Source organism: Otolemur garnettii, unplaced genomic scaffold (assembly GCF_000181295.1).
Source record: "Otolemur garnettii isolate 467f Iridium unplaced genomic scaffold, OtoGar3 scaffold00061, whole genome shotgun sequence".
Lineage (NCBI taxonomy): Eukaryota > Metazoa > Chordata > Mammalia > Primates > Galagidae > Otolemur > Otolemur garnettii.
The window spans coordinates 1,376,638-1,389,659 of record NW_003852456.1 but is presented as its reverse complement, the minus strand read 5'-3'; the positions used below and the strand labels follow the sequence as shown (position 1 = coordinate 1,389,659).

At 38.1% G+C, this 13,022-nt stretch overlaps 1 protein-coding gene across 2 annotated transcripts in view; it reads right to left on the bottom strand.

Annotated features, from left to right (window-relative positions):
• The window catches only part of FAT1 (FAT atypical cadherin 1), a 119,120-nt gene that overhangs the window by 96,910 nt on the left and 9,188 nt on the right, over nt 1-13,022 (bottom strand). For both annotated transcript variants that reach the window (XM_003792765.3, XM_023514906.1), the window contains exon 2: nt 1,729-5,011. In XM_003792765.3, coding sequence (XP_003792813.1) covers nt 1,729-4,993 — 3,265 coding nt within the window. In that variant the 5' untranslated portion in view covers nt 4,994-5,011. The remainder of the gene's footprint in view (nt 1-1,728; nt 5,012-13,022) is intronic.

The window sequence follows — 13,022 nt, the reverse complement described above, 5'->3', positions numbered from 1 at the left end:
CAACTAGAAAAAGAATCCTTCAGGCTCCAGCCACAGACACCTGAGCTGGTGGGTTCAAATCTAGCCCAGGCCTGCCAAACAACAATGATGGCTGCAACCAAAAAAGTAGCTGGGCATTGTGGAAGGCACCTGTAGTCCTAGTTACTTAGGAGGCTGAGGCAAGAGAATGGCTTAAGCCTAGGAGTTGGAGGTTGCTATGACTTGTGATGCTGTTGGAGGTTGCTATGACCTGTGATGCCACAGCACTCTACCCAGGGCAACAGCTTGAGGCTCTTCCTCAAAAAACAAAAAAAGAAAGAAAAAGAATCCTTCAAATTGATAAAGGCATGGTAAAAATATTACTCCAAAATAACTTATTTCTAAGACAATAGTTGTATTTTTCACATGCTATGCACCTACTAAATGTGGGCATAGGCAGTGGAGCAACTGTTGACTCAAAAAATTTTATTGTTGTTTTGGTGCTATAAAGTTTCTGTGTAATAAAAAAGGTCCCTTTTAAAATGGTCAGATTTAGAAAGTAAGCATCAATGAGATTAATAAACAGATCACTGATTAGTGATGTGATCACTCAGTTTCCTTCTCTTTCCACTACCCTTCTCATAGGGCAGGACATTCAAAGCCAAAATATTCAGTATTTTAGTAATTTAATCTTTTAACATTTGTCGAACAGCTTCTATTTGCCAGGCACTTTTTGCTAGGTGCTAAAGACAGACAATGTATGAGCTAAATAAAGCCTGCCCTTGAAGGCTCACACTCCATCAAGGAGACTGACATCTCACTATAGTATCTAAAAGGAGTGTAAGATGTTCCCAAAACATAAAACAGTACACACTCATGAACTAGCTGTCCTGGGGGTACCGGTTTTAGAACCCTTTTCTAGGTGAAAGACTATTATAACAAAGCACATTTCAAAAAAAAAATTAACAAATTTAAGACAGGCTAGGAACTTTCCTCCTTTACCCTCACATAAATCTTCAGGTAATTTTGAATGCCACATATTATATCATAGATGGAAAAAAGTTGGAAGAAGCTATTCACTTGCCCAAGATTACAAATTAGCAAATGAAGGAGGCAGGATTGCATGTCAGGTCTTTTCAGTTCAGTATTTCCCTATCCCGTTATCTGCCTCACAAATAAAACCTAGGGGAGGTACTGAGTAAAGTAGATTATATGTGTTCTGTGATCACAAGATGTTCTATGTGTGCAGTGCATAATTCTGTAGGTATGCAATAACCACTGAACGCTAATGCCAGACGGTAGTGGTTCTAAGTATGAGTCTGCAAATAAACCATGTCAGAAAGGCTTCTCAAAGTTAGAACAAAACAATAACAAAGACTCTGATAGACAATATAGAGGACAAACTTAATCTTCAAGTAGTGCACAGGTTGTACTTTCCGATCCAGAGTGTGTATAATTTTAGTAACACCAGTCACGCTGTCAACTTAAAGACATCAGTTTCACTGGTAACAATTTCAATTTTTCCTTATTCTGTTACCTATTTTATTTTCACTCTATTGCCACCAATTCCATTGGTTCCATCTTCATAGCTTACTGTATATAAATACATCTACCTATATCAATTGGACAAAAAATGCACATCTATACATGTACTTCTTCACATACACACTTCTATAATGAGCCCTAATAAAGATCAACTAGGAACTATGAAGGGACTATCACAGACCAGACATGAAGAAAATGGGAGGTATTAAATAAAAACATATTTACCTGTTTCTTCATCTATCTTGAAAACACCAATACCAGAACCATCTCTAATGGAGTATCGGATCTCCCCATCTCTTCCTGTGTCCTCATCATGAGCTGACACTGTCATGACTGATGAACCAAGAGGAACATCTTCTTTCACTATACCCTTTTCCACAAAGCTGGGAAACACTGGTGGGTATAAGTTCTCATTCACATCAATTACCTCAACTTCAATGTAGCAAGTGGAAGACAGAGAAGTCGGCTTCCCTTTGTCTTTGACCCTCACGGTGAGATTATATACTTGCTTCTTCTCAAAGTCCAACTGCTGTACAATTCTAACTGCCCCACTGAGCTTATCAACATCAAAGCCTCCTTCTCCATGGTCCATAAGACTGTATCTCACCTGACTGGATTGACCCAAATCAGGATCATGGGCTTCTAACCACATGATTATGGTTCCTTCTGGAAGATCCTCTCGAACTTTTACACGGTAACTAGGTGGAATAAACACAGGTGGGTTGTCATTAACATCTTCTAGTGACACTTTCAAAAGTACAGTAGAAAACAACTGGGGCTCTTCTCTGGCTTGGTCCCTAGCTTCAATCTTTAAGTAGTGCACCGGCTGTACTTCACGATCCAGAGTGTGTATAATTTTAACAACACCAGTCACGCTGTCAATTGAAAACTTGTCTGTGTCTGTAAGGATCGAGTATGTCACATGTCCGTTGGGCCCTAGATCTTTATCTGTGGCTTCAACCTGGATTATTTCACTATTTACCTCCTTGTCTTCACTCACTTCAACAAAATAGCTCTCCTGTAAAAACTCAGGTGGGTTATCATTGGCATCCAGGACAATAAGATCTAAAAGATGCCAAGTGGCCTTCTGGGGTATTCCAAGGTCATACACAGTAATATTCAAGCTGTATCTGTCTTTTGTCTCACGGTCAAGTGGAGAGAAAACTTTTAGCATCCCTGTTTCCATGTCAATAATGAAGCTACTATCCTCATTTCCTCCAGAAATAGCATAGACCAGTTTTCCATTAAAGCCAGTGTCAAGGTCAGTAGCATTCATGAAAATTACACTGGAACCCATGGGGTGATTTTCCTTTACCTCAATACTAGTAGGAAGGGTAGTTCTAAACTGTGGTGCATGAGCATTGATAGAGTGAGAATCAAAGAAGATATCCTCAATTTCTCCTTGATTGTGTAACTTATTTGCCTGCAGGAGCTTCTCTGCCAGCATTTTGGCAACACCAGTCTCCTCACATTGCAGATTTACTGGCTTACGACTGGCAGCCACAGTTATGTTGATATATAATGGTGTGGCAAAATTTTCTCCATCTGTAGCTGTAATTCTCAGACTGTGGAAAGATACCTTTGAGCCTAAGCCATCCATTAGTGACTGCTTCAATGTCAACACCCCAGAGGTAGGGTTTAAGCTAAACAAATTTAGTTCATTGCCAGCTTCAATCTGATATCGTACCAACTGAAGTTCATCAGCATCAATAGCAGAAACAGTAGTTATTTGCTCTCCCACACCTAGATCCCTAGGAATTGTTCCTTCACAGTTTATCTTCTCAAACAAGGGTGTGTTGTCATTCAAGTTATTGAGAGTAATTGTAGCAAGGACTTCAACTTCCCGGCGATATGGCAAGCCCCAGTCAGATGCACGAATCCTTAGACTATACACTCGAGGCATCAATTCATAGTCCAAGTTTTCTGAAATACTCACAGCACCAGTGAAATGGTCAATCACAAATGGCACATGATTTAAATTAGCAATACTGTATGTTACATACCCATTCTCACCCTCATCAGGGTCTTCGGCACTCACACTCATGATAGTAGTACCAATGGGCACATTCTCATCAAAAGAAGCTTTGTATGCTGTCTGGGAAAACTCAGGGGGGTTACTATTTGCACCTAAGATTTTAACTAAGACCTTGGTGGACGCTTTTCTGTCACTCGTTGTTACTTCAAGCTCAAAATGGGATGTCTGCTGTTTCTTAATTGGTTCTAAAATGGAAATGAGACCAGTGTTGTAATTTAAACTGAATTTAGCTTTTCCAGGTGTTTTAAAAACATACCTTAAATGGGAATAATTAGGAATGGCTTTTACCATGACCACAGGTGTGCTGGGAGGAGCAAATTCACTTATTTCAGCTCTGTAAACATCCTTTTCAAACTTGACTGGCCCAGCTTTGAACTGTGGTGAGGTCACATGAATTACTTTTACTGAAGAGAACTGGGGAGGAGTTCCTTTATCTTTAGCCTGTAATGTCAGATTGTAGCCAAAAGGATGACTGTCCCAATCAATGTCACCAATGGCTTTGACTTTATATTCTTTACTCCCTGGAAAGGATCTCACTGTTCTAAACTGTTGAAGAAGATCCCCTGCCACAATGCTTAAAGAAGCTATTTCCCCATTGGCACCCCGATCACAGTCATCCACTGTCACGATTGCGTATGTTGGGTCCTTGTCCAGTTCTGATGGCGATAATGTCACCGCTGTTATCACAGGAGCACATTCGTTGGCCTGTTCCACATGAACTGTTAGCTTGGCCATGCTGCTGATACCACTGCTACCATACAATTTCATTCCACGGTCCACAGCGAGGACTTCCATCTCATAAAGCTGGGTTTCTATGTAATCAAGTTTACCAGTTAAAACTACCACACCACTGGTTGGATGAACAGCAAACATATCTGTTCGGTCTTTAAAACTGTAGTAAAATTCTCCATTGGTTCCTATGTCCGCGTCTGTGGCGCTGACTCTTGCAATACTGGTCCTTATGGCTGTGTTTTCAGGTAAAGAAATGCTATATGAGGTGGGGGAGAATAATGGTCTCAAGTCATTTGTATCCAGCACTTGCACCCTGACCTTTGTTCGGGCTTCAGAATTAGTATTTTTTTCAACTGCTTTGACTACCAATGTGTAATGGTCTTTTACTTCTCTATTAAGAATAGCTGTATTTCCTCCTTTGGTCCTTATTCTTAGAAAGCAAAAGTCTCCAAGAATATATTCTTCAGCTTTAAACAGGTTTTCATTGTCTCCTGAGACAATTTTGTACTTTAATTCCCACACTGGATCTGTGATGTAGATACCCATCTTTATAGGATGCCCAACGTAAGTTTTGGCAGCAGAGTTTTCACGCACAGTGACATTGTACTGGGAGTGTGTAAACTGCAGAGGAGGAGTCTGTTCAAGTCTTTGGCTTCCACTGCCATCTCCAAACTGCTGAAGGAGGAGGAGCAGAAGTAGAAGCAAGGCCAAATGTCTCCCCATCGTTTTACTTTCGGGAACCTGTCACAAAGGAAAGAAATAAGAAACATTACTTTGGGGAAGTAAAACAACCAAAAAAGGTATAAATTATTTACAACCCTACATTTTAATAGAGTATTTTTTGTCTATATGTAGTATGAATAAATGCAATGGTTTTGGATTTTTTTTTCCCTGAAAAAGAATTTTAATTTAAGTATCCACACTCTTCTAATGTGTTCAGTATTACTAAATTTAACAAAAATTTTTAATATTTGAATGACCCAAATCATAGTAAGCATCAAATGAAATATTACTAACTGTAACAACTAAATTGTATTCTTATACTTCAATCTTCAAAGCAAATATAAGCAATTGCTGAAAAGGTAATGAATATTATTTATGTTTACTTACAATGGATGACATGCTCTAAAGCTTGCAAACTTAATGGTACAAGAGTATTGTGAGCATACTCCTTTTGTAACAAAAAAAATGGTAGTTTTGTATGACCTCTCATATTGATAACTTATCCTATTTCAAAATTTATCCTGAAACTTTCTTTATAAGAATGATTAGGTTCACTCTCTACATAAGGATTTATTGTCTTGGTTCTATTAAACTATTTAAATGTATTAAAGTAAATGTATCTTAAGTCTGATACTCAATACCAACGTAAGCCAAAAACCCAACATAAACCAAAGAGGGAAAAAAAAAAACCCAGATAAGCAGCTACCAAACCCCTCCCCCCAATAATTCAGCAGCTTGATGATATCTCAGTTTTTCCTAAGTCAGTGAAGCAGATTTCTCCAGCTACATCAGTGTTTTATCACCATGCTGTCAACAACCAGTTGTTCAGAGTGTCTACTATCTTAAGAGCACTCAACAATGGAGTTACCTGGGGGCCCTCCATTAGAAAACGAGATGCATATACACACACACACACACACACAAAAGCTAAACAGACACACAAGGTCAAGGCAATGGAGCAAGGGGACAGGGCTTGCAGGAGAGTCAGAGGGTAACTCAGGAAAGAAAGAGGGAAATTAAAGAAATGAAGAAAGGGATGCTTTAATAAATGAGAAGGTGGGGTGAGGTCTGGCTAGAACAGCAGGACAGTTATTGCAGATCAACTATTCCCTTAGGTCAACATTCATCTTATAAATCAATGGACCTTCACTCCTCTCTCCCAGCTCTGTCAGTAGAGACAATACTGTAATCTTGCAAAGTAACTCTCAAATTAATATTTGTAAAATGTGAATGCTACCAAAGGTAAAAGATAAGCAGACTAGAGCTGCTGTCTAAACAGCCCACTTGAAATTAGTGTGGCAACGTCAATTTACAGTATCTTAACTCAGCTACTACTAACTTTGCCCCATTAGTCATTTCCTTAGGGAGGAAAAAAACAAAAAACAAAAAAATCTAATATGCTTAAAGCAATTAGAAACTTAATTGATACTCAATCACATTCAAGTTGACCACCCTAACTTGTTCTTTAGCTATCATGCCTTTAACTCCACAAACGAAAGTCAGGAAATCAAACAGATTTTTGGCTTTTAGTAGAGGCCAAATATCACTTAAACAAAATAAGGAAACAATTTTCTCCCAAAACTATCTCTTTAAATATCTCAATTTGGGTCAGGCATGGTGGCTTATGCCTGTAATCCTGGCACACTGGAAGGCCAAATGGGAAGATTACTTGAGGGCAGGAGTTAAGAGATCAGCCTGAGCAAGAGTAAGACCTTGTCTCTACAAAAAAAAAGAAAAATTAGTCAGGCATAGTAGCCTATGCTTGTCGTCCCAGTTACTTAGAGGCTGCGACAGGAGTATTACTTGAAGCCAGAGTTTAAGATTACACTGCTACGTAATGATGCACTGTAGCCAGGGTGACAGTGTGAGACTCTACATTTAAAAAAAAAAAAAAAAATCTCCATTTGGTCAACAGTTCTAACACTTAGGGAAATCTGAATAGGATGAAATGATCTAGTAATTTTAACAACAACAAAAAGGAAAGTTCAACTCAATTCAACTCAATAGGTACTGAGGACCTGTTATCAGACAGCACCTTGTGTGGAGTTAACACATTAATTGCCATGGCAGTTGTATTTAACTTACTCTAGTTTTGAGCCCGGGGCCTTGTGAAGCCTATATAACTCACAGCCCTCTTGACCTAATGGCCCCAAGAAAAAAGTTTTTCTCCTACTGTGGAGTGAATGTATTAAAAATGATAAAAGACAAAGATCTCAATCCCAGGGCACATACAAACAGGGAATAAAAAAATGCATACGAAGAAAATGCTTTGAAAAAATTAAAAAGATGATGTTCAACAAACACCGTCTTCTGTTTTAGGAGATATATTATGCTTTAGGAGACATTACTACTATAGTGTTATCCACTTTATTACAATAAAGTATTATACCAGGATTCTATTACAAGTACTTAAAGTGTTTTGCTTAATTCTAAATATAAGATATTATGTGGCCATTAAAGAGAATAAGGTAGCACTCTACATGTTAACGTATACAGACATCCAGATATCTGGATTAACAAAGCTGATCCCATTTATGTTTGTTTTTAAAAGGACAGAAGGAGCTGGGTGCGTTGGCTCACACCTGTAATCTCAACACTGTGGGAGGCTGAGGTGGGAGGATGGCTCAAGGTCAGGAGTTCCAAGGCTTGTCTGAAGGAGAGTGAGACCTTGACTCATGAAAAAAAATGGAAAAACCCAGCCAGGCGCCTGTAATCCCAGCAACTTCGGAGGTTGAGGCAGCAGGATGCCCACAGCCTAAGTCTGAAGTTGCAGTGAGCTATGATGCCACTGTACTCTGTTCAGGGAATAGGGTAGAACTCTGTCTTGCCAAAAAAAAAACAAGGCAACTGTGTGCATATGCTCATCCAAATCCCTTTAAAAAATAAAAAACAAAAAAAAAATAAAAAAATAAATGACATAAGGAATAGATGTATCATCCCGTTCACTATTTAATTCTTTTGACAAATATTTAATGAGCATCTACTATATACCAGGTACAGTTCTAAGTGCTAGGGATTCCAAAGTGAACCAAAGTACCAACAAGTCCTAATGGAAGATACATTTCCTGGTGAGAGACAAACAAGTACACAGAGTACACCAGATGCTGATGATCAGGAGTAAAAAACAAAAGAAGAGAGACTGTGGACAGGAATGCAAAGGAGATGAGAGAAGCCTCAATTCAAAACAGCCAAGGTTTCTCACTTCAGCACTACTGACATTTTGGGCAGATAACTCTCAGATTCTTTGGGGCACTGTAGGATGTTCAGCATTCCCTGGTCTGCACCCATGAAAAGCCTGTAGCATTCCTCCTCCCCCAACTGTGAAAACTAACAATGTCTCAAGATATTGCCAACTGTGCTTCAGAGCTCAGTGTCACCCCCAGTAGAGAAAAACCAGGTTAGAGTAACAATGAAGAGGTCCTGTGGCTGAAGCACAGTAGGTAACTGAGAACACTTCATGAAGGGAGTTCCTTTGTTAAAAAATAATTTTTTTAAAAAATTTAAATGTTAGATTTACATAAACCTGCAAAGACAGTTTCCCCTACTGTTAACATCTCAAATTATTGTTATAGATTTGTCACAACTATTTAACCAATACTGATGCATCATTAACTAAAGTTCATACTTTACTTAGATCCCTTTGGATTTTACCTAAAATCCTTTTCCTGTCCCAAGGATCCCATCTACAATGGCACATTACATTTAGTTGCCATGCTCCTCAGGGTCCTTCAGAATGTAAATCTCTAGGATTTTCCTTGTTTTTAATAATGACTTTGACAGTTTTGAGAAGTACTAGTTAGATATTTTATAGAGAGAGTATATTTCAGGCAAAAAATTCCTCAATTGGAATTTGATGGATTTCTCAGGATTAGGCATGGGCTATGTTCTGGGAAGGAAGACAGAGGCAAAGTGTCATTTTTGTCATTTCCATTACATAACGTATCAGGGTTGTTATGGACCTTGTTCCCAGGTCTGAAGTAGGGTCTGCCAGGTCTCTCCACAGCAATGTTGTGACTACATACAGCCCACACTTAAAAGGTATGGAATTATACTCCTCAAATTATTTAGAATAATTGTTGAATCCCTATTTATGTATTTATTCAATCAGTTTTTGAAAGATCAGTAAATGAAGGGTGATTTTAGGACTTTGGAGTTTACTACAAACTAAATGAGAATCCACTGGAGGATTCTGAACAGAGAAGAGATATGATCTAACTTAGAGTGATATCTGTGTTGAGAAATACAAGAGCAAAAGTTAGGAGACCTCACCAGTTGGAGGCTATTGCAATAACACAAGGAGAGCATGCTGGCTTGGCCCAAAAATGGGAATGGTGAAGGTGGGATAAGTGGTCAGATTTTGGATCTATTTCAGGATTTGCTAATACTCTGGAGCAGTAAGGGGAAGGGAAAGAGCAGTATCAAAGATAATTCTAGGGACTGTGTGCTGAGCAAGGGGAATGGGTGTCAAAGGACTGACAGGGGAGACTGAGGGAGGAACAGGTTTAGGGAGTCAGATCAGAGTTTGATTTTGTGTAAGATAAAACATCCAAGGAAAGATGTTGAGTGGGCAGTCAGATATGCGTGAAAGGTCCAGACGTTAGATTGAGAGCTGTCAGAATACGGAAGATGGTGTTAAAAACTACAAAACATAAAATGAGATCATCAAGGAAACAAATACAGAGAAGAAAGAAAATCATGAACACCATTGCTTCCCCAACCCCTGAAGGGCACAAGTAGAAGAACTGGCAAAGGAGACAGAGTAGCCACCAAGGTTGATAACGGAACCAAGAAAGTGGTACAGTAAAGAATGGTTAAGTAAATCTTTCTGTACACTTTTAAGTCCCACATTAGAACTTGGAAATGACCCATAAAGACTGGCTGTACTATGCTGCTCCAACACCACTGTTGAAAGGCCTGGTTGTAACTAGTGCCCCCACCATTACACAAAAGTTATAAAGAACATATCCAACACAACAAACTGCTATGGCTGTCCTCGCCCCATACCTCCCCAGCTAATCAGTCTGTCCACAGGCCCTACCACACCTGTATACCCACTGCTGGATTCCTGAACACCCCCTCACCTTCCACAACCCACGAATTCTCACTCAACACAGCACAGCTGGAATAAGCTTTCTGGACCACATTTATAACTGAGACCTTTTACAACCCTGAATTTACTCTGCAAACAGAATGCCACGGCAATTAGATAAAGTTGTTAAATGCGATCTTTTTAATCAGAAAATAAAATACACTTTGGGGAGATAGTGTTAACCCTACAGTAATGTAACCAAGAGCCCTGAACTCAGATTTCACTATAAAATACTCTGATCAAAAGGATGGCTGTGACTCTACACAAAATAGGCTGAAGAAGGGAAAATATACTGACATCATTTCACCTATTAAATAACAAGGACATTATTACCTAGACTTCATGCTTATGAAAATTAAATTCTGAAGACCATCTTTGCCAAAGGGTACACTTTGACATTCAGAAGGTGATCATACTATTTGAACTCATTCATAGTAATTTAGGATTTCTAAAATGCAAAGCAAAAATAAAGAGTGTTTACTTAGTTCTGTCTTTAGAGAAAAGAGCTCCAGGTTCAAAGCTTAAATATCTTTAACATAGATTTCTGAAAATCCATAAATTTGGGAGAAAAATAATTTTTTCTAGTAAGAATCAGATATTAATATGCCTCATATTTCTTCACTAGGGAGACCTTAATGTCAAATGCTCCAATCAATTACTCCACACATTCTCCTGTGCTAAGAAAATAACTGGGTATCTTCAAGCATTCAGATCTCAAGCTTATGTTTTAGAGGTATTTCATATGCTATGGATAAGGGACATGAGCAGGGAACACAGCCTTACCCAATGCATAAATTTTGTTAAAGGTTGTATTATTTATTATTGTGAGGTCACAATTCTTACATTCACAAAAAGTCATTCTAACCATCTGCACGATAGGGAAACATGCCTAAACTTTTCATTCTCCATATTCTGATAAAAATGCACAAAAACATTAAAGCCTACAACCTTATGTCCTCCTTCTTTGTGTTCACCCCCATACTCCCATTTTCTATCAACAGCAAAATGCGAGTATACTTAGAGCAAAAGCATCACTAAAATTTAACTTGGTATTGAAATTTAGAGCTTAATGTTCAGTTTAGTGTCACATTGTTAAAGTATTTTTAAAGACTTCTAAAATTCAGGGAAATTTTCAAAGCAATGTCACAAAGTTGTCAAAGAGAATATGAAATGTCAATATGACATGTTTTTTAAGTGTTGTAATATTAAATAAAATGATTTCTAAAATCATTCAAAAGGAGTATTTAAAAATTGCACTATCTTATTAAGAAAGCCTATTTGTACTCAGCTATCATCATCAATTCAGAGCTTCCAGGTAACATTTATAACAGGGGAAAAAAAACCCTCCATTTTTCTAGTAAATTACAATAGCAATGGCCAATACTTCTAATAGCTTTCATTCTCACACTGAGAAGCCAATGAATAGATCCTGTTTATTTTCTGAGTGAACACTCATTCTTTTTGTACCAATCTCAATACAATTTTCAGTATGAACGTTGTGCGGGGGGCTACAAGGCCCAGAAATTGAACTGCAGCCTTGGGCTTGGCATAGATCATTTAATTACTCCTGGTAACCCCATTTATATGTTGTTAGCTCTGACTGGAACAGCAATAAGTCTAGCAAAATAATCTAGCAAGACTTAATTTAAATATGGCCTTTACAAGATCAACAACTGATTCTAATTAAACTCTAAGAATGGTCTTTACTGATAGCTACAGTGCAGAACTTACAGATCTAACTTTCTCAGGATTTAAAATTTCAGCACTGATGTGATTTAATCAATCCAAAATAAATTCTTAAAAGGGTTCTTGCCCTTGAGAAAGTTGAACAGATGTCTCAATTTTTAAATAGCCTCTATATAAAATCTACTGATTTACATAAACCTATAAAACATGTCTGGAGGCATTGTAGATGATGGCTTCTAATTGTTCTGTGCTGTTGGGACCTAAATGATGAGACAGGTAAGCAAAGTTTCCAAATCTATTTTTGGCTGGGCCAGGTAGTTTTTTATTATCCTTCTCTCCTTTCTCTTTACACAGACAGGACCACTATCCATTACTTACCCTCTAGCCACTTTCTTTTCCTCCACATTCTAGGACAAACTTTGTCCAAAGAGAAGCCCAATAAACAGACTATACACCTCTTGTGATTTAAAATCATCTTACTTACTGTATTTTTTTTTTGCACACATAAATAATTTAAGTGGTATTTTGACAGGGTAACCAGTAATTAACACCAGCCACTCTTACCACTTCCAAATTAGTAAGGATTTATTATAAGTCAAATTATTCTCCCTGTGTATGTAGGAACACACACAAGCCATTTCACTAAAAGATGGCTCAGGAATATGACTGTGCCAGGTACAGTAAGAAAATGAAGTCCTCAGAAACAAAGTCCCTCATCTCTCCACTCTTTTAGAATGTTATCTCTTCTCAGACCTCAAAAGAGAGGTCTACAAATAAAGACACTCGTGATGCCATAAAATTCTGCCCCTTAGAAAACAAGAACATCCATTGGGGGAAAGACTTCCTATTCAATAAAGGTGCTGGGAGAACTGGGTATCCACATGTAAAAGACTGAAACTGGACCCACACCTTTTGATTCAAGATGGATAAAGGACTTAAATTTAAGGCATGAAACAATAAAAATCCTCAAAGAAAAATAATAGGAAAAACACTAGAAGCTATCGGCCTGTGGAAAGACTTTATGAAGAAGACTGCCATGGCAATAGCAACAACAGCAATAATAAACAAATGGGATTTAATTGAACTGAAAAGCTTCTATACAGCTAAGGAGACAACAACCAAAGCAAATAGAGAACCTACCCAATAGGAAAGGATATTTGCATATTCTGAATCAGACAAAAGCTTAATAACCAGGATCTATACAGAACTTCAATTAATTCACAAGAAAAAAACCAACAATCCCATACATCAGTG